At 53.4% G+C, this 21,523-nt stretch overlaps 2 protein-coding genes and 1 long non-coding RNA gene across 3 annotated transcripts; 1 reads left to right on the plus strand and 2 right to left on the minus strand.

Moving 5' to 3' along the window:
* Positions 1–1,953: 1,953 nt before the first annotated feature.
* LOC144339030 (uncharacterized) lies at positions 1,954–10,812 on the minus strand. The gene is made up of 3 exons (XR_013413585.1): positions 10,788–10,812; positions 9,202–9,436; positions 1,954–5,259 (listed from the first exon to the last, which is right to left on the minus strand). It is a non-coding gene; the product is annotated as an uncharacterized LOC144339030 (long non-coding RNA).
* A 218-nt stretch (positions 10,813–11,030) lies between these two features.
* FOXL2 (forkhead box L2) lies at positions 11,031–17,400 on the minus strand. The gene has a single exon (XM_015132080.3). The coding sequence runs from the start codon at positions 13,537–13,539 to the stop codon at positions 12,409–12,411; it is 1,131 nt and encodes a 376-aa protein (XP_014987566.3). The 5' UTR covers positions 13,540–17,400; the 3' UTR covers positions 11,031–12,408.
* FOXL2NB (FOXL2 neighbor) lies at positions 12,842–20,758 on the plus strand. The gene is given in 4 exon segments (XM_015132079.3): positions 12,842–14,281; positions 16,343–16,432; positions 16,435–16,461; positions 17,075–20,758. Coding segments are annotated over 4 exon segments (525 nt in total). The 5' UTR covers positions 12,842–14,181; the 3' UTR covers positions 17,383–20,758.
* Positions 20,759–21,523: the final 765 nt, after the last annotated feature.

Genomic DNA, 21,523 nt, shown 5'->3' on the forward strand with positions numbered 1-21,523 from the left:
GGAGGAACTACAGATAAACACATAGATTGCCAAGCACCATCTCCAGAGGCAGAAGCTGTTTAGTTTGAAGAGGATCTTGAAATCTGTGTTTTAAAAACTTTTTTCCATGAAATTTTGATGTGCGGTTGAGTCTACTGGGGTCAGGCTGGTAGGGTTAATTAAAAAAAATTAAATTCCTCTTTAACTGCCTCCTAGATGGAGGCGGCGTTGCTATCAACCTATCATTTCTGGGAGATGGATTTTGGAGGCATTTTGTCTGGGAGATGGATAAGGGCCTAGTCTGCGGATGGACTAAACAGAGCCCAGTGAGGTTCAGGCTCGTTGGAGTACATATAAACATCAATCAGGCCAAGGGACCTTTTCAGGTTGGCTGCTTGAGCTGGTCAAATGAACCAGATCATTTACTTTGCATTCTGAGCTCTGTAGACACAACCAAAGGAATAAAAAAAAAAGTGTGTGTGTGTGTGTGTGTAAGGCAGCAAATGTACCTTTTACTCTAGAAACAAAAATATCATTTCTGACCCAACAATAGCCGGATCCCTGTGAATGAAGGGTTTGCATATTTTCCTGTTTTAACGGTTCTAGTATAAACAGCCCAAGCCCAGGCCTGATTGTCAGAAGGTCCTGAGCAGCCCAACCAGAATGCTGGAAATGACTCCTTCAGCCCTGAGGACCTGGATCCGGCTTAGTGCCAGGATTTGGGCTTGTGTTTAACAGTAGCAATGGGGTCAGAAGTTGAGGGAGAGGGCAATTGCAGTGATCCCCAAGACCACAGCTAATGCCAGAACAACAGCGATAGTAGCTGCAGAGGCAAAAGAAGCAGTAGCTACTGTGTATTGATGATTTATTTGTACAGGCTGAGTGTGTCATTTATTTGAATACTTACAATAGCTTGATGTGGTAGGCATTATTATTCCAATTTTTAAGAATGAGGTTCAGGGAAGTTGAGCAGCTTTTCTGAGGTCACACACCTTTTAAGGGGAAGACTCAGGATTACATGAAGGCATGTTTGACTCCTAACCATTACAAGACACTGCACACAGTACCCCAGGTGACAAACATCATCTTGTGTGCCATTTGGGAATACAGGGCTTTGGTCCTAGAAGCAGGCTGGGACAGCTCTTCAGACACATTGCTGGTTCCTGCTTTCTTTCATCCCTCTCACCACTCTAGATACACTGGTCTCCAGCAGAGGGAGATGGCTGGCAGCAGGGGCTAGAAGGCCCTCTTCTAGGTCAAGGCAGTCCCTAATATCTGGGTAGATTTTTTTGTGTCCTGAGAATGGGACCATGACTCTCTTTGTTAGGCTAGCAAAAGACTCAGCAATGGCCAGGCATACTGGCTCATGTCTGTAATCCCGGCACTTTGGGAGGCCGAGGTGGGTGGATCTCTCTCTCTCTTTTTGAGACAGAGTTTCACTCTTGTTGCCCAGGCTGGAGTGCAGTGGCACGATCCTGGCTCACTGCAACCTCCGTCTTCCGGTTTCAAGCGATTCTCCTGCCTCAGCCTCCTGAGTAGCTGGGACTACAGGCACACACCACCACGCCCAGCTAATTTTTTGTATTTTTTAGTAGAGACAGGGTTTCACCATGTTGACCAGGATGGTTTCGATTTCTTGACCTCGTGATCGGCCCGCCTTGGCCTCCCAAAGTGCTGGGATTACAGGTGTGAGCCACTGCACCTGGCTGGTGGATCTCTTGAGGTTAGGAGTTTGAGACCAGCCTGGCCAACATAGTGAAACCCCATCTCTACTAAAAACACATAAATTAGCTAGGCTAGCGGTGGGTGCCTGTAACCCCGGCTTCCCAGGGAGGGTGAGGCAGGAGAATGGCTTGAACCTGGGAGGCAGAAATTGCAGTGAGCTGAGCTGGTGCCACTGTTGTCCAGGCTGGACAACAGAATGAGACTTCATCTCAAAACAAACAAGAAAAGAACAGCAACAACAAAAAAATTAAAAAGAAAGGCTCAACACTGATTGATAAACTACTGATTATATATTAACTGATCAAGACTGATTCAGAGAGTGTGGCTTAGGGAAACTTTCCTGGGCCTAAAACAGATACTTGGTGCTGATGTATAACAAAATTATAGTTCATCCAAAGGATGGATTATTAAGCAATAATTGAAAATCATTTTTCAAATAATAAGATATGGAGAAAAACCCTATGGCGAAAGGTTAAAACAAGCAGGATGCAAAACTGCACATTTTATGTACATTTATTAATTATTGGAAATTAGACTTATTTTAACTGAAATATATAAATAAAAGACTGGAAGGATGCCATCAAAATGTTAACCATGGTTACCTTGTGACCTCGAGGAGGGATGGGATTATTGTAGCGTTGGTGTTTTTTGTGCATTTTAATGTTTTATTTTCCCAATTTTCTTCAGTTTGAATTATCTTTGTGATGGGAAAAGTGAAAATGTGAAAGTCCTAATACATAGCACTGGAAATGCATAGATACGATGACTGAGTAATTTTTACCCCACTCTGTCTAGAATGGATGCAGCAGGCAGAAGTGTCTGCCTAAGGTTTATTTCAACGGCAAGAATGGGGGCCTCTGGAATCAGTTCTGTCTCAGCAGAACCTGAGCGAGGCCTGTGCGGTGCGGGTAGGGAGCAGCCACTTCCGGTCGTCAACGAGTTCTTAATTTGGTTGGAGAGACAAGTGCACTGCAAGAAATAAAGGCAGCCAAGCGAGTAGGCCACCATCAAGTGGGGTTGAAAGGCGGGGGGCAGGCTCCTCTGGGCGTAGGTCGGGACCCGTGGGCGCCAATCAATGCTATGGTGGCGGAGAGTAAAGGGGACGAGCACAGCCTGGGGCCACCCCTGGAGTCCCCCAGCGTCCGCCTGTGGCCGTGCCTGGTTGGCCGCGGATCCCAGCTGGCGCCGCGAAGAGGTGGAATTGCCAGCACAGAGCTCCGGCTCTCTGCCTTTTCTCTGTGTCCGAACACCGGAGCCTCTGGTGTCGAGGGCGGGGGGAGGAACAGAAGTCTTGGATTGAGAAATATGGGAGGGTCTTGTCAGTGGCTGAAGGTGCAGCAGCCACTCTGGGGACCCAGCGAGAATGAGTTCGCTTGGCTCTGGGCGAGCCCCTTCTGTGGGTGCAGCTCCTGGGCCGCAGAGGGAGGCGGCGGTAATGTCGCCCAGTGCCAGCAGAGGGCAGCCTCGAGGCCGTGAGCCCGAACGGCAACCTCGCCAAACCGCGGGCTCCCTTCCAGCTCCCGGGCTCTGCGGGGTAGAGGCGGCCTTGGAGCCCAGAGACCAGCAACCTCAGTCTGCAGGAGCCCGGCGCAGAGGCCCAAGGGCACCCCCGAGATGTGGTCAAGCTACAGCCCTTAGGCAGCCTCACTCTGCGACGGCAAGGGCTTAGAGGGTGGAGTGGGACCAGATGCCTCAGGAAGGGTTAGAAAGAAAGAAACAAAACCCAACGCATACAGGGAGTTTGTTTTCAAGCAACAGCTTCCAAGCGTGTGGAAACCTTTTAAATGATGCTGGTGAGAGCTATGATAGTCTTCGCGTTCTTGGAGAGGGAAGTCGGAGGCTAGTAGCGGGATGGCTCCTGGTCGCGCAGGAGCCAGAGGTACCAGCGATCCGTGCTGGGGCAGAGGGACTGTGGACTAAGGATTCAGACACACGTAATTGGGGATTCCAGTCCCGACTCTGGTCACTCAATTGACGTTGAACTTGAGCAACTCACTGTACCGCTCTAGCCTCTGACTAATCACGTCTGTAAAATGGGCATGGTGGGCTCCGAGTCTTGTAGGGGCGCTAGGGATTCCAGACAGCAGGAACTTCCTCACTGCTCCGGCAACCTTGGGTTCCTGGGTTTGCAGGTGGGCTGAAAGGATCCTATCATCGCACGTTTGCCTGGCGTGGCTGCTTTAGAGACCGAGGCCCGCCAGGCTTTGCAACCTAGTTGCGCGTGGGCAGCCACGGCCGTGGAACCGCCGGGATCGCCTTAGCGGCACTCCGGCCAACTCCCTACTTCCCGCCCTGGGCACTAGGATCACCCAGCTCCAGAAGATAGTGCTTATCAGCACAGGAATTGAGACCCAACACCCGGCGCAGTGGGTCTCCCAGGAAGCCTGGTGAAGGGCCAAGGCCCGCCGGACCTGAGGTCGCTTGGGGCGCTAAACAGACCCATCTATGAGCACATTCGGCCAACACACCCAAGTTCAACAGCGGGCGGGATCTTTGGCTGACCTCGATCTCTCTCAGAGTGTGTGCAAACGGGCACCCATTAGCTTCTTTTGGCTTGTTTCCTCATCTGTAAACTTTCAAAGGAGAGTATTTCCCGGGGTGATTCTGAAAATCATGCCAAAACTGAAAAGGCCTGTGTAAATGCGAGGTGTAATGATGACTTACGAGCAGCCAGCCCTATAAGTGCCTGCAGGAGCCAACAGGATAGATGCTAGAACGTTCTACAAATGTGTGCACATACACATCACGTATGTGTAAAGGTGCACACCTGTCCCTAGACACATGACAAATGCACACACGTATGCGTGTACGTCTGGCTGAGAGCAAAGGGGCTAATACAGGGCTCATACAGGACATCATCCTGCAGTCTTGTGCATGCACAGTACACACGCGAGCACGACTGTCTGCCTGGAGACACCGCGTGGCACCGGAGGAGCTGCTCAGCCGACCCATTTCTTCCGAGCAGAGTCGGTGCCACCCGGGAAGTAGGGTTTCGGGTGCTGCTCTGGAGCGCCGGAAAGTCCGGATCCGGGTCTGCTGGTCAGCGCTTCGGCGCCTCCGGGCTCCTTTATCTCTCATCTGCCGGCCGGTGAGCGGCTCCAGTTTCAGTGGGGACCAAGACCCCCGAGCCTGCCGGTGAGGGGAGGGAGCGGAGAAGGAGGCCGCTCCGGGTACAAGAGGCTGCAGGGCCCCACTTCCCAGGTGTGTCGTCCTTCCTTTATCTCCCCAGGTCACACCCCCACTGAAAATAAAGAAGGGTCCCTGACTCATTCAGGTCAGGGAAGGCGGCCCCCGGGGGGGCCCCCTGCCCTCACAAGCCATGGTGAAGGGAGGCGAAGCCAGGGTTTGCCACGCCTGGGAGAAAATGCGTCTGCAGGGTCTCTTTGGGCTGCAGCGCTGGCCCGGGGTCCCAAGACTGTTAAGGTGTGCGTGGGAGGCGCGCAGTGTGGCTACCGAAGAGCCCTCCATCACCGCACCGGCAGGCTGCCGGGCTTGTCCTCCTCTCATCCTTCCAAGGGTTCTGAGCTGCGCAGCACTCGCATCACCCAGAAGTGTCTGTGGAGAAAACGACCTCAGGCGTAAGCCCAAGGCTGCCGCCTGCAAAGGCAATGCCGTGGAGGCTGGGTTCCGCCGCGACCTGGGTTTTTAAGTCACCGAAAGGGACAGGGCAGGGTCACAAACACTCTCCCGCCTTCTCTGCAGACCCGTTCGGCTGATAGGAGAGTGTTGCGCAGAAAATTCGAGGCCGGGCGCTGGAGGAGTCTCCGAGGACCGGAGAAGGCACAGAGGCGCCCCTGAGAGGCGCAGCTGGAACAAGCGATGCACGGGTTCGGATCTGGCCGGCCAACCGAGCCCAGCGGTAGCTAAAGCCAGAGTCGCCACAGAGGTTGAGCACGATTCCGTTTCTGGGGATCGGGTCCGGTGGCGAGCCACAGTCCCTAACGCCTCAGGAGACCTTAAGTAGGACAACATAATGCTGGTGGGGGCAAGGTACAAGGAATTTAGTGGCAGAAGCCTTTCGTGGGGGAAAGGCAGATCCGTGCCTCCTCTGAGCCTGGGTGTGGGTACAGCCCCTGGCCTTGTAGCCCCTGTTCCGGGGATCAGCTGGGCCCACCAAACCTCCCTATATGGGGTTGAAAGTGGCCAGTGGGACGGCCCCGCCGCCCCTCCCTCGGGATTCCACAGGGTCCTGACCCGGCCTTTATCTCCGCACGGTCAGCAGTCGCGGGGGCTTCAGGAAGGAGGACAAAGGCCCGGTGTCACTGCGGGCGGGGGCTTGGTTTCCTGGCTCTCTGCTCACACTCACAGCCTTTAGCGGTTGTTGGGGGAAGATTTTTAAAAATATGTGTCGAATTTCCTTTTTTTCTCTTCTAGAAACAAACAAACAAAAAAGGCAAAAGGCATATTCCCCTTCGCTCCTCGTCCATACAGATTAAAGTTTCCTGGGATCCTGCCCGCCCCCCCGCCCCTTTTTTTCCTTTGACTGCCTAGAAATACTTTTTCTCTCTTGTACATAGAGGAAAATGCGGGGAAAGGTTTTTTTAAAACTCGGTTTCATACTATTATTATTACTGAGGACAACCGGGCTGAGTTCCCAACGTGGATGATCTGAGTCGGCCTTGTGCCGGGGCTCTGCAGCCACTGCCCTGTGCACTTAGCACCTCTGGGGGCAATCAGGGCCCCTGCGCTTCCGTCCACCGCTCCGCAGTCGAGAGCACCCTGTGCCCAGACTGGCCGACTCATTCTCTCCCGAATTTTGTTTAGAGCTGGCAAGGTGACTTAGCCCGGCGCCCCGAGACCTGGGCTTGCAGCGCCGGCAACAGGGCCCCGGGCACGCGAGGCGCTCCAGGCCGGGGTCTTCCCGGCCACGGGCCTCTCTCGCTCTCCACCCGCTGGCGGCGCCTCTGTCGCCCGCAACTCGACCCAACCCGCTTCCTGCGTTTGCCCCTCAGGTTTCCCGTTTATCCACAAAGGCCTAGGAGAGCCTCGCCCACAGGCTGACCCTGCAACCTCTGGCCCGGTGGCTGCCTTCTGTTTTTCTGAAAAAGAAAAGAAAAAAAAAGAAAAAGAAAAAAAAAAAAAAAAGAAAAATCAACCAGTCGAGGGAGGCGCGTGAGGACTGCAGGCGCCAGCCGGAGAGCCTGTGAGTGGGGCTGTGGCTGGCCCCAAGCCCCTGGGTCGGTGCCGCTTCTCGGGTCAGCACGGCCTTTCTCAGAGTAAACCTCCTAAATGTGTGAAGACCGCTTTGGGGGAAGCGAGAGGGCGGTTGGAGGAGCGCCGGACGAGGTCTCAGAGCCCACCGTGTGTGCCTTCAGGGCTTGGGTGTTAGCTGTGACGGTAACTGCGTGCGCCTCACTACTACGGACAAGGGGCTAAGGCAGGGTGGATGCAATCACGTGCGCCTGGCCCCGGAAGATGCTCGCAGGGTGGGTTAGGAAGTCCAATCCTAGAAAGTTATCACTAAAAGTTTTTTTCCCCTTCCTTTCTTCCTTCTTTCCTTCCTTCCTTTTTTTATGTAGGGGAAGGGAAAAACATTACTGAGCGTCTACTATAAACTGGGCACTTAAAAATCAGAAAATTTATTTTAATAATTCTGATACACACACATAAGAATTTCTGTTTTATAGAGGAGAACACTGAAATTTGAATGTGTATTTTGCCCAAGATTACATAGTTATTAAAGAGGACATCAGGTTCCATTCCAGTTCTTCCTGGCTGAACAGGCCAGGTCTTTGCCCTATTCTGCACAGGCCACCTCCCCGAAGTGACAAGATCCCAGAACAAGCTTTTTACAGCTCAGCACCAAGCCTGTGCGGCAAACAGCCTGCACAGCAGCAGTTTCTGTGGCACAGTCTGCCCACAGCTCAGACTGTGCCTCCTTCTTTTCCTGGGAGGCTCTCCCTTCTTACTCCTGGGAGGCTCTCTTTTACTACACAGCTCCCTTGAGCATCAGTGGCAGCTAGGCTCAGCTGCTGTCAAGTCTCCTTTTAAAATTTCGGAGACCATTTGCCCCACAGATAGCTGGATGACCTCTGGTTGGTCTCTTCTCTTCTTAGGACCTGAGATTCCTCAAATGTAATGTAATTCTGGGTTCCTACACGCAAGACACTCTTTTTATGACAACTGGGAGCCCCCTCTCCAGAAAGTGGAAAGTTGCTAAGACTGCTTGGTTTTAAGAATCCTTAATTCCTGGTTGTCCCTAAGGTATGGGGTTCCTAGTCCCATCCTTTCCCATATTCTAAGGGTCCCACAGTCTACTCCAAGGAGCAGGGACTGCCACACAGTGGTGGCAGGCCTGATGGGCAGGGCCCCAGGGTCACCACCAGGTTAGATCTGCAGAATGGGGACACTGCAGGGGTCCTGAGTCTGATCAAGATGTTTCCTGGCCTTAGACCCCCCACCCACAGAGGCCAGGAGTCTGGTCTGGCGATTCTGTCCATGAAGCCTGGCCCAGGCCTTCATAAAGGGAAGAGCTCAGTTGAGAGCAAACTGTTTTGGGCCAGACTCAGATTCCTGGCCCATATTCTGCTTGTCGGACTGCATAAAGCCTGGGTCTGGCCCCAATTTCCACCCTCCACCAGGCGGTTCCTTGCAGCTCCATCTCCAGCCTTGGCTTCCAGGAAACCCTGGCGAAGGCTGGATACACCTAATCTCGGATGAAAGGTCCAGGGCCTCTTGCTCATCTAAGCCTCAGATGTGGAGCTGCGAACTATTTACTGATGCAAGCAGAAAAGAGGCCGTCAATACCCTCTGTAGTAGGGTACAGGACCATCTCCAGAACTCTGTAGGTCCCCTTCCCACAGTCCCTTGGTGCATGTACTTCAATGGCAAAGATTTCTCCAGGTCCCTCTTAAGAATAGGACACCTCCCCCCGCTTTCTCCCAACCAACCCACTTACTCTGACTGGGCAATTTTAGTGAGGTGGAGGTGACTCTAAGAATTTCTGTATAAATGTGAGGAGGGGGCTCATACTGTCGGCAGTGTGTGAGGATGTTTACACCCACCACACACATATTCTTCATGCAAGAACAACTCATTAGGCAGGACATTCAGGAACTGGCCAGGTATTTGTATTAAACTCTATTTACATTGTATTTACACACTGGCCAACATATATACATACATCCGCATGGCCCAGCTGTCTAGACCAGACTGTATATGCTAAGGCATAATTGCTATATAACTCTTTTAAATACTTTTGCCCTCAGGAATTGCTTAAATCAGCTTCTATAATAGAAATTCAAAAGTGCAAAGAGGGAGAGAAGAGAAAGGAAATGAGAGACGAAGACAGCCTGCCATTGAACTAAACTTTCGGCACAGAGGAAAATGACCAAACTTAAGAGCTTTGGAGAAATCCCGAGGGCTGGAGTTAGACAGATTTTTCCTGTGGGCATTCATGGTGAAGTGGGGTATGATGTGGCTCCCTTCTCTCACCTCCTTCAATCCCTGTGTAGACCCAGGAAACCCTCACTGATTCCTTCATTTCGTCTTCCTTACTTGCTGAGGCTGCTGCTCTCTTCCCAGCCTTGGGTGCCTTTTGCCTTTCAGTTCTCAGAGAGCAGACAGGCTGGTCCTCCATTGCTGGCCCCAGACAACTTCTCTGTCTCACTGGAGGTGGGCTGCTACCTGCGCACCGGGTCTTGGCCCTGGAGACTTCCCTCCCCTGCTTTCTCTGCTTCAGACAGCAGCTGGGAGAGTGCTCACAGCCAGCCTCAGAACAGGGAGCCTCTGCCTGATGAAGCAAAGGCTCTGTCCATATTATTTTATTTTTCAGCAAGCCAGGAATACACACCCACAAATGCACACATCACCAGTGAGGTATGAATGCCACACACACTGTGGTCCCAGTAAGCACTTCCTAAATGTTAGCCATATGATTATTACAATGCCGAAAATAAATGCCCACTCTGTAGGCGAATGACAGACACACACACCTCCCACCCTGTCACCAATGCACAACTGACACTGTACACACACATTTGCAGCAGATACAGACTACACAATTAATTGCCCATGGGCTACATATTCACGTTAGACAAAGCACAAACAGACACGCACATAGCAGGCTGCTTTCTGTTCTGCAACTCCCCTCAGCCAGATAGTGGAGCAGCTGGGCACCAAAGGCACCCAGACACCAGCCCTGACCAGCCTCTAGGGCTTCCTGCTCCAGCTGAGCCTCCCTCTCCATCCTGCTCCTGCCGGTTCCTGGTAGGCTCCAGTCTCAGTCTTGAGGTGATGCCCCCTGAGAATCCCCATGGCTTAGTCTCCTGCCTTGTAGTCTCTGGCAGGATGCCTGTGGGGGGCGGGGGGCATTCTGAGCAGAAGCCACTTGGGCCCAACTACACATAACGGGGATACCACCCTAAGGTTCCTACCGCCTGACCACTGGAGGGCTGAAGTGAGAGGCCTGCAGGCTCATTCTCGTGGTGCAAGACCGCTCCTGGCCCACCAGCCGGCCTGGACCTGCCGCCACTCTGCTGGCCAGGCCCCGAGATAGACCGGGGCAGTGAGGGACACACCGCTGGGTGCGGGGTCTAGTCTCAGCTGAGCAGCAGCCCGCAAGAGCCAGCGGATCTATCCTATCAGAAGTCGGAAGTCATCTATCCCATCAGAAGAGTGAAGGCCCATCACCCCCTAATCCGCCTGGGAGAACCAGACTGCAACCAGGTCAAACGCCTTTGTGCCTGCGCGGAAGCACGGATCTTAATTCGTTATTTGAAGCTCTCAGTAAAGGAAGAGAGAGAAAGAAAAAAGACTAAATTTCTGCAGCCACGAAGTATGTTCAATCCTTAGTGAAACCTCCAAATCTCCGACCCATATCTCAAGGTAAATGAATTCTGACTATTAAAAATAACAAATCAGTCACTCCTCACATTTGTACAGAGGTTAGCAGCTTGCAGCGCATTTCCACAACCAGAGTTTTATCTATTAATATTCGGAACAAACTCTTGGCTGTTATAGTTGACTCAAAATCGAAAAGTTTGAGAACAATAATAAAAACACAGCCAGCCCATATACCTAGTACAACTGTATATGAGGTAGAATACAAACTTGAATGGGTACAAAAATAAACCGAGTCCTACCTACAGTCGCGCCTTGTGAACGAACTTTCTGCTGACGTTAAACAGCCGCAACGGGCCAGTGATGACACAGAAAACAAACAATCCCCAGGAAAACAAAGCAGCAGCGACAGCCACAAACGCCTGCCACCCCGGTTGCTCTCAATCTTTGTTTAGCTCATTCTGAAAAAAAGAAAATTGTGCTGAAAATCTCCCGCTTTGAACTAGCTGCTGAACTTAGGCGCGACGGAAATAAAGAAGTCCGTGTTAAAAGAAAGAACAAAAAATTTATTCGGGAATCGACAAGGCAAAAAACAAAAACAAAACAAAACAAAACAAAAACAAAAACACAACAAAAGTGCTCTAGTTCTCTCTAGAAAATTTGGTCCCCCAAACAAGTTACAGTACAACCAGGTCTATGGTTTTCAGGCCGGGCCGGCTCCGGGCCACAAGACCACCTAGGTCGGCCGCTGCCGGGTTTCACATTTCTCCTTCCCAAGGTGGGAGAAGCAGGACGTTTGAAAAACAAAAAGCAGGGAGGACGAGCCGTCCCTGCAGCGTGGGCCAGGCAGGCAGTGATCTCCCTGCATCCAGGACTTGCATCGGAAGATCCGGGGCCATTTGTTTTTGATTTTTTTCTTCAGATAGGGAGAGGGTGAAACTTCCCCAATTGGTAGACGAAACCATATTTAGTGGATATATTCTCCTACCTCTGAACACAGCTTTTTGAAGGCCCGACAGGAACTCTCACGCAAATCTTCCAGAAGAGAAGATGAGGAATACTAAAGCTTTTGATTTTCATGTTTGGATTTAGCAAGCTCCAAGGCCACAATACTTCCCCGGTTGCCCGGTGAATGTTTTTTCTCCTTACTTTTTTTTTTTTTTTTTTAATATTCTCTTAAAAAGCTCCACCGATCTTTTAAACAAAACATTAGCCAGCCGCCGGGGCCCGGAGGTGCCCGAAGCGACCGGACTGACAGCGAAGGAAACGCGGCCTCCCTCCGCGCCAGCCCGCGGTGTAAACCGAGTACAGGCCGCGGAGCCAGGCTGTCCCGGCTCCCGCTGGGTCCCAACCCCCGCCCCGCCCAGTGGACCCCGCGTCAAGCGGCTTCTGAACAGCTTCAAGAGGGTTCGCGGAGCAAACACACGTGTTGGTCTGTCCCTTTCTCAGGCAGCGCGGGTCCCGCCGCCAGTCCTGTCCGGCGCGTCTAGCCATGGACTGCACGGCAGTCGGGCGGGGAACGCCCAGCGCGAGCGCACCGACCTGTGAGAGAAGGCCAAGAGGTCTGCGCCGCCGACGCCCGGTCGCACCTCGGCCCCGGGCCCTTTCCGCGGTCAACTTGGGCGGGAGACGCTGGGGCTCCGGAAAGAGACGAGCCCAGTAAAAAGCGCGCAGAGAGGCGGCTTCAGGCCAGGGGAGTGCAAGGGCATAGAGGTCAGGGAGGTGAGCACAGGAGGACAAGCAGAGGGAACAAAGAGGAGCTGAGGAGAGCGAAAAAGCACAAAGGGACCCCGGGCGCTGGATCCAGAGGCGGGCCCAGAGGGTGTGAGGTCCGGCTGGCGGCGGCGGCGTCGGCTGCGACCAGGACCGGCGTCGCGCGTCCCTGCATCCTCGCATCCGTCTGTACCGGCATGCGGTGGGCTCTCAGAGATCCAGGCGCGAATGCAGCGCGCCGGTCTTGCTGTCGTGGTCCCAGTAAGAGCAATGCATCATGGCGAGCTCGGGCTGCCGGGCGCAAGCGAACTGCAGGCCGGGCGCACTGGTGGGCGCGGGCGCCGGGGGCGCGGCGGTGGCTGGGCTGGCGGGGCTGAGCTGGCCTGGGGGCGGCGCGGCGGCCCCGTGGTGCGGTGGGGCAGGCGGCGGTGCGGCCGCCGCGTGCAGATGGTGTGCGTGCGGATGCGGGTGGGGGTGCGGCGGTGGCGGGGGTGCGGCCGGCGGGCCTCCCAGGCCGTTGTACGAGTTCACTACGCCGGGGGGCAGCGCCATGCTCTGCACGCGAGTGTATGGCCCGTAAGAGGCGGCCGGGCCCGCCAGCCCCTTGACCACAGCGGCCGCGCCGGGGCTGCCGGGGCCCGCGGCCGCAGCCGCCGCTGCTGCAGCCGCTGCGGCCGCCGCCATCTGGCAGGAGGCATAGGGCATGGGTGAGGGAGGCTGCGGTAGCGGCCACGAGTTGTTGAGGAAGCCGGACTGTAGGTACTTGGGGGGCGCCAGGTAGCCGTAGCCGTCGGCCCCGGCGCCCGCCACGCCGCACCCGCCTGCGGCGCCTCCGGCCCCGAAGAGCCCCTTGCCGGGCTGGAAGTGCGCGGGTGGCGGCCGGAAGGGCCGCTTCATGCGGCGGCGGCGCCGGTAGTTGCCCTTCTCGAACATGTCTTCGCAGGCCGGGTCCAGCGTCCAGTAGTTGCCCTTGCGCTCGCCGCCGCCCTCGCGCGGCACTTTGATGAAGCACTCGTTGAGGCTGAGGTTGTGGCGGATGCTATTTTGCCAGCCCTTCTTGTTCTTCTCGTAGAACGGGAACTTGGCGATGATGTACTGGTAGATGCCGGACAGCGTGAGCCTCTTCTCCGCGCTCTCGCGGATCGCCATGGCGATGAGCGCCACGTACGAGTACGGGGGCTTCTGCGCCGGGTCCGGCTTCTCCGGGGCTGTCCCGCCGCCACCCCCTCCGCCCTTGCCTGGGCTCGGCGGCGGCGCTTCTGGCTCCTTGACTGTGCGGCCGGTCTCTGGGGCCAGCAGGGTCCCCGCCGCGTCCTCGGGCTCGGGGTAGCTGGCCATCATGACAAAGCCGGAGCGCCGCGGCCGGGCCGCCTCTGCTCTCCGTTCCAGGCGCTGGCGCGGCAAAGAGTTGGGGCGCACAAGCCCGCTTACGGCCGAGTCTCAAACTTCTGGAGACTGCGGATGCCGCCCGCGTTTGCTTGCTGGAGGCCTCTCGCTGCTCTCCCCTCTCCTTCCCCTTCCCCTAGGGAGCGGCCGGCGGGAGTGGAGCTCAGCCTCTGGCCATGGGGAGTCCGCCCAACAGAGAGGGGCTCCGGCCTCGCCGCCCCTCCCCGTCCAGGCCAGTCCCCGCCTTGGTGGGTTTTCTTTTCTGCTCTCTTCCCCTCCCCCCGCCCCCCGGTTTCCCGAAGCACGACCCGCGTCTCTGGCAGAGCTGCCTCCTGGAGTCCCTAGTGCGCCAGGAGCCTCGCTCTGTTCTGATTCGTATGGGCTCCACCGAGTTCCGCTTGCGTCAGGCGCCTTCGCCCCTATAGCGGGGCGGCCAGCCGCGCACGGGCGAGTTCATCTCCAAGTCACTTTTTGTAAACGCCCCGCACAGCCTGGACCGGCCTGCCCCCGCCCGGCGAGCCTCCGGGGCCCAGCCGACAGCCAGGCTCACGCGCCCTTGAAATCTGCCGGTACTCTCTCTGCGGGCTGGGCTGGGAGATGACGAGGACCCCGGTGGGGTCCACTCGCACCCAGCCAAAGCCCAGGAAGCTCGGGCCCCAGCGAGAAGAGGCGCTCCAAGCCTCCTCGCGGCTTTCAGGTGAAAGAAAACGACTCCTTTGCTCTGCCGTTTGCTGCTGTCTTGAGGCTGAACTAGCTCGGGGCTGGGGAGGGGCGAGACGGCGCAGGGCCGGACGGGGTAGGGTGGGGAGAGCTGCTCTGAGTCTTTGGGAAAATGAGCACAGAAACGCGTGTGACTGTACGAAGAAACCTCCGACTGGCCTGTCCCTCTCGCTCTCAGAGTGACTGGGCTGGAATGGGGCTGGGGAGAGGATCTCTGGGAATAGTCGTACAGGGGCGCCGCCTGAATAACCTCTGCCTCTCCCTGCGTTGCCAGTGGATCTAGGAACCAGGCTCCTCCTTGGAATCCCTGTACTAATCCTATGGGGTTGGAGTGAAGCTTGGATGTGTGCTTTAACAGCACCAAGTAGATGCCCCTCAGCTATTGCGCTAATACAGCCGGGGATGTTGCCGGGACTTTGCGGGACTGTGTATGTGTGTGCACAGGGGTCACATATGGAAGTCATGGAGAAGAGCTGTCCTTGAGATGGGTGAGATACCAGGTGCATGTATGCTGCTCAGAAACACAGGTATGCACATGTACAAGGTGTGAGATTTGTATTTACAAGGTAAAACACACTGATACTGATAGTTACATAATATGTTTATCAAGTATCAGAGTAAATGTAGCTGGTGGATATAGCGTCTTCTCTTTTTCTCCTTTCTTCTTTCCTTCCCCTCTTTCTTCCTTTCTTTCACAATTCTTCGATGCCTCTTTCCCTCCCAGTGCATGTATTTCGCCACAGACTGGGAAGAAAAACATCAGGCTGAGGGAGGGACTTGTTCAAATCTCTCTCCTGATGAGACATTTGTTCTGATCTTTCTCCAGAAGATCAGGAGTTAGTTGTCACCTACCTTAAGCAGAATTCTGATGGGAATCCAGTTATATCAGCATGTACAGAGATTGTTTCAGGGAAAATCAGGTGTGCCTTTTAACAGTATGCTCATTAACAGTGCCTTTTAACTTGGCCTTAACAAAAAGTCTGCAGTTATAAAGTATGAGACAGATGGCCAGTGTTTTGAATCCTCAAACCCCAAACTCCTTGGTGCTGAGGAGTGGGGCAAGGCTGCCTTATGGAGGAAGGTGGACTGAATGGATGTCCTGTAGGTGTGCGTTAGTGATTGGCATGTCTGGAGTGGCTGGCTCAATGCCTGTCACTGCTTCTTCCTCCCAGGCTGTTTCCACTCTGAGAGTTCTCCAGAAGCCCAAGGAGCCTTCAGTGGCCTGTAGTTCCAGCATCCACAGGCCATCTACAAGTGTTGTCTGCTGCTCACTCAGGCCTCTGATCTGCATTCTGAGATGAAAGGGAGGGAGCACAAGGGTGCTGGGGCTCTTTGGAATTCAGCATCTTGAAGATGACACCAGAGAGGTCAGCAGGGCAGCCCTTGCCTGGTCACAAGGATGAGAGGGAGCAAGGCTATCCACAAAGTAGCTTGGTTTTTTTTTATGGGCGGTCTCCCACTGCACCCAATAGACATGGGGGAAGCAGCACTTCTGCAGAATCCCTGCTGCTGCTTTCTGAGCAGGAGTGCAGATGTTTTTCTTCTTCCTTACCCCCATCCTTGCCCAGGCTTTGGGTGGGAGTAGTGAGTCAGATTTGGGGCTGCTGCAGATTGGCCTAGTGCCTATCCTCCCCCAGCCAGGGCCTGGGCAGGGGGAAAAACAGCTGGGTCTGGCCCTATCCTGGTGGGGGCTCCTCTCTCCTTTTCTCTCTCTCTCTTTTTTCTTTTTTTTTCTGACCACCCAGGCTGGCTCTCTGCCTCTCTCTCTCTCTTTCTTTCTTCTTCTCACAGGCATTTCCGCTGCTCAGCCCTGCAGCAGCCAGGTGTAACAGCATTGTTGTGTGTGTCATCACTTCCCTGAATTCCATACTCGGCTCCCTTTTCAGCCTTTAAGGAGCGTGTGTGTGTGTGTGTGTGTGTGTGTGTGTGTGTGTGTAGGGGTTGGGGGCAAATGAAGGAGTTCCTCTAAAGGATTTTCAGAGTAGAAAGGAGTTCTGCTCTGAAAATATTGATTTCTGACTGTTCCGTGGAGGAACAGAACCCCCAGCCCTGGTGCAGAAGAGGATGCCTGATGCGTGCACCCCGGGAAGGGCTGGAATCAGTCTCCCCAAGATGTGCCTTTACATGGCGGTCGGCATTCGAAGGCTCAGAAAACAGGCAAGAAAATGCGGGCAAGAAGCCTGGCAGAATGATTACTTTCAGGTCCCCTCCAGGCCTCTGCGGAAAAGCCAGGGGCTTCGAGCTGGAGACAGAGGAGCCTAGGAAGAGAGTACAATCCTCTCCTTGCCAGCCCAGCCAGAGGTGGGTGAAGCGGGCGCTCCAGGAAACGGTGCGGGACGCCTTGATTTTTTCTCAGCCTTCGGAGGCAGGCTGGTTGCTGGTGGGGTCGGGATCGTCTCTGAACAGGGCATACTGTGCCTAGGTTTTGTGGACGCCCGGGCCGGTTCCTTTTCTCTCCGCGGCACTGGGGCGACGCAGGGCCCCGGCTTAGTGACCTTGGGGCGGCAGAGGCCAGGGTGGTGGGCTGGGCAGAGATCACTGCCTCTTTGCCCCAGTTTTCCAGGGTTCCGCAGCTGCAATTGAGCAGCCAACGGTGCCTCCTGACCCGGGTCCCACCGGAGCGCCGCCTGCGGATACGGTTCCAGTGAACCGCCGACCGAGCGCAGCCTCAGCTCCCGCGCCTCCTCGCAGTCTGGCCCCGCGCCTCGGAGGTCCCGACAGCCGGCGCGAGCAATCTGCTCCGCTCTGATGGAGACGCTTTTCTCCCCAGGGACGGGAATCCTGCAACAGCGGCAGAAGCGGCCCTCGCCTCTGGCTCCCGGTGGCCCAGCTCTACTAGGGGAGCGTCGCGGCTGCTCTGAGGCAGGCAGCGCTTCGCTAGAACCGTTCAGCTCGTCCCGCGCCGACGCCGGCTGCCTGAACCAGGTCCCGCGGTCCCCTTTCCTAGCGGGACCCCGAAACACCCGCCGGTTTCCCACTCCTGAGCGGGAGAGAATAGAGCCTGCTGCAACTCTCTGCTTGTAGGGATGGCCTCTGCAGTGCTTGGCCAGCAAAGGGACGCTTCATTGTGTCTATTAGTACATCCCCATACACTCCACTCCTCAACAACTGTCAGCACTCACGCCCTCCTGGCCCCTCACACCTCCCTTTGCACCCACACCTCAGGGACCCGGTGTCCCTCCACTTAGGTCACGTTACTCCATCCACTTCTCTCTCTCTCTCTCTCTCTCTCTCTCTATCTCGGTCAACTCCAGATCCCCTCTAGTTCTCCTTCCCCGCCTACTTCTCTCACACTCACCAGCTACACATACTAATTCAGATCCTGCACATGTCGGTGGAAAACATGTCAAGCCAATGTGCAGACCCTAAGCTTTTTCCACACTCTGCTCACCTTCCCATCTCACGGCACAGGAGGATCTCTGGGCTCCATGTTTACAAGCCTGACTCCCAGAAGCCTGTTGATTCTCTGATGTCCTTGGCCTGTGATTGGGGTGACTGGGCTGCCACCTGGGTGTTTTCATGGTGGGATTGCTGCGCAGACCACAGAGAAGCTCAGGTACTGAGCACATTCCAGATACACTTTAACATGCACAGGCCACTCACACAGGTTTCATCTCTGTCTCACAGCTCTGCTGAGCTTGCTGCAGCAGCAGACACCCACATAGCACCAAGTCTGAAGTCAGTGGGTATTAGTCTGCCTGGCTGGGATTAGCAAAGTCAGTTATGTGCTTGGGAGAGAACAGGGGAATGGGGAGAGAGAGAGAGATTGAGAAAGAGGAAAGAGAAGCGACCTCCTACTCTGGGAAGAACTCACACATGAGAGCTGTTTCCTGTTGTTAAGTGTCTCATTGAGCTCCCCTCTTTCTCCCCCAGGAAGGGCTGAGAGGCAGTAGACCAGAGCTCTGGCTCCTCTTTACCTTGCTGATGTGGGGGTATGAGTCCACCAACACTATTTTGTCCCAAGGAGTATGTGCCTCACCGTCAATCAGGCAGAATGCAAGGCAGTTGTAGGCCTTTTTCATGGTGGAGGCCAACTGGGAAAAAGGCAGAAGGGGCTGGGTCCTGGGCCAAGTCAGGCCCTCCTCCCTCCAAAGACCCCTGGGATGCTCTCAGAGCCGGATTCTAGGGTGGTGGGAGCTGCTGACAAGCATCCTCTGATGTCCCTCATGACATCTATGGCCCAAAGCCATTTTGTTCAGCTCTGAACAGTGAGTGCCTTGCCAGTAGGCCTCATACTTGCTTGGGAACATGATGTGCTCTTAAAAGTTGCCTCATTGCCGCTCTCCACACCCAGACTGTAAGCGCTAATGGGCAGACTCTGCCCTCTGCTCCACACTCAGTGCTTCCCACCAGATGGGCTTAGTACTTTTTAATAGAATTAGAAAGCGGTTCCACTGGACAGAATTGGGAAATGCCACTTTCCTTATAATGAAGTTAGAATTTCCAAGAAAGGGACTGTAGCTGAGGAAGAGTGGTTTGACCATTGAGAGCCAGCTCAGGATCTGAGAGTTCTCTGCCATTTGGGGTTACTTGCTCATTATAGCTGCATGACCATGGTGCTGAACCTTAGGCAAGGACAAGGACACCTCCCTAGTCCCCAATCAGGGTGAGGACCTGTCTGAAACATTCAAACTAGACTTTACTGGAAACAGGTCTCTGCACTCAGGGCAACTGGCTTGCAAGGTAAGGCCTGCAGTCTCCAGCCCCATGCTAACCTATGAGGGGATGCCAGAGAGAGCCCTTCCCCCTTGGTCCTCATTCCTGGCTCAATTTTCGCCCACAAAGTGGGCCCTGCCTAAAGACGATAGGCAACTGCCATGCAGGAAGGCAGTTTTAGATGCCTAGCTGGCACAAAGTCCAGAGGAAGGGAGGGAGAAAGGCTGAGTTTTGTATTACTGTTCTACCTTTGGAGATTTTCCTCATGCCAAGATGGGTGTGTGTGTGTGTGTGTGTGTGTGTATGCGGTATAACTTTATTAAACACTTTTTTTTTTTTTTTTTTTGAGACAGGGTCTCACTCTGCTGCCCAAGCTGGAGTGCAGTGGTGCAATCTCGGCTTACTGCAATCTCCACCTCCCAGGCTCAAGTGATCCTCCCACCTCAGCCTCAGCCTCAGCCTCCCAAGTAGCTGGGACTATGGCTGTGAGCCAACACAGTCAGCTAATTTTTTTTTTTTTTTTTTTTTTTTTGGTATTTTTGGTAGAGACAGGGTTTTGCCATGTGGGCCAGACTGGTCTTGAACTCTTGAGCTCAGGGTGATTTGCCTGCTTCAACTTCCCAAAGTGTTGGGATTGCAGGTGTAAGCCACCATGCCTGGTCAGTTTTTTAGTTTTTATTTCAATAGTTTTGGGGGAACAGGTGGTTTTTGGTTACGTGGATGAGTTCTTTAGTGGTAATTTCTGAGATTTTGGTGCACTTGTCACCTGAGCATTGTACACAATACCCAGTGTGTAATCTTTTATCCCTCACCCCCCTCCTACCCTTCACCATTGAGTCCCCATTATATAATTTTTTTTTTCTTTTTGAGACAGAGTCTCAGTCTGTTGCCCAGGCTGGAGTGCAGTGGCGTGAACTTGGCTCACGGCAGCCTACTGAGTTCAAGTGATTCTCCTGCCTCAGCCTCCTGTGTAGCTGGGACTACAGGCATGCACCACCATGCCCAGCTAATTTTTGTAATTTTAGTAGAGATGGAGTTTCACCGTGTTGGCCAGGCCGGTCTTGAACTCCTAACCTCAAGTGATCTGCCCATCTTGGCCTCCCAAAGTGTTGGGATTACAGGCGTGAGCCACTGCGCCCGGTCCATTATGTCATTCTTATGCCTTTGCGTCTTCGTAGCTTAGCTCTCACTTATAAGTGAGAACAGAGGATATTTGGTTTTCCATACTTGAGTTACTTCACTTAGTACAATGGTCTCCAACTCCATCCAGACTGCTGTGAATGCCATTATTTTATTCCTTTTTATGGCTGAGTAGTATTCCATGGTGTATATATATCACATTTTCTTTATCCCCTCATTGGTTGATGGGCATTTAGGCTTTTTCCGTATTTTTGTATGTAGACGGTAAACAATATACAGGTTGATGTATTATGACATATAATGCAGTATGTAACCACCACCTGGATCAAGATATAGAGCATTTCTGGCACGTCATAAGGTTCTTTCATATCTTTTTCCAATCAGTATTGCCTCAAAAGGGAACCCATATTTGGATTTCTATCACCATAAATAACCTTTGCCTGCCTTGAGCCTCATATAAATGGAGCGTATAGCATATATGCCTTTATGTCTAGTTTTTTCTGCACAACATATTTTTAATATTCACTGGTCTTGTTGCATGTGTTAGACATTTATTTCTTTTTATTGCTGTGTAATATTCTAGTATTTGCTTATCCATCCATGTGTTGAGGGACGTTTGTTTCCATTTTTTGGATATCATAAATAAAGCTGCTGCCCACATTGTTGTACATGTCTTTTTTGTGAAGGGCATTTTGCTACTCTTGAGTGAATTGTAAGAGTAGGCATATATTTAGTTTCAGTAGATACTGCCAAACAGTTTCCAAAGTGATAAAACCAAATACAGTGGTACACAGATAGACAAACATACTTTAACAGGGCCTTTTCCTTATAGATAGCATTCTCTAAAAACCACTATTTACCTGCACTTATTATTACTATTACTATAACTGGAAAAAACAGCTTTTTTGTTTTTTGTTGTACAAGATCTCACTCTGTCACCCAGGCTGGAGTGCAATGACGTGATCATGGCGCACTGCAGCCTTGACCTCCTGGGCTCAGCCTCCTGAGTAGCTGGGACTACAGGTGCTCACTGCCACACCCAACTAATTTATGTATTTTTTGTAGAGATGGGGTTTCACCGTGTTGCCCAGGCTGGTCTTTAACTCCTGGGTTCAGACAGTCCTCCCATCTCAGCCTCCCAAAATGCTAGGATTACAGGCGTGAGCCACCACACCTGGCCAAAAAAATAGCTATCCTTTATTAAGCACTTATTTTGTGCCAGAAACATTACATGCATTATCTCATTTTGTTTTTATGAGAAACCCAAGGAATTGGTACTATTCCCATTTTACACTTGAGGAACCTGAGGCTCAGAGAGAGTGAGTAACTTGCCAAAGGCCCCCAGCTGATAAGTGACCACTTGACTGTGGGCTCTGAATTTCACTTCCATACATGTACCTCTGCTTGTTCCTGTGAGGTCAGG

This window comes from Macaca mulatta, chromosome 2, assembly GCF_049350105.2.
Source record: "Macaca mulatta isolate MMU2019108-1 chromosome 2, T2T-MMU8v2.0, whole genome shotgun sequence".
In the NCBI taxonomy this organism is placed as follows: domain Eukaryota; kingdom Metazoa; phylum Chordata; class Mammalia; order Primates; family Cercopithecidae; genus Macaca; species Macaca mulatta.

What these genes read in the sequence shown, in the direction of transcription:
- FOXL2 (XM_015132080.3), bottom strand. Translation starts at nt 13,539, where the DNA reads ATGATGGCCAGCTACCCCGAGCCCGAGGACGCGGCGGGGACCCTGCTG.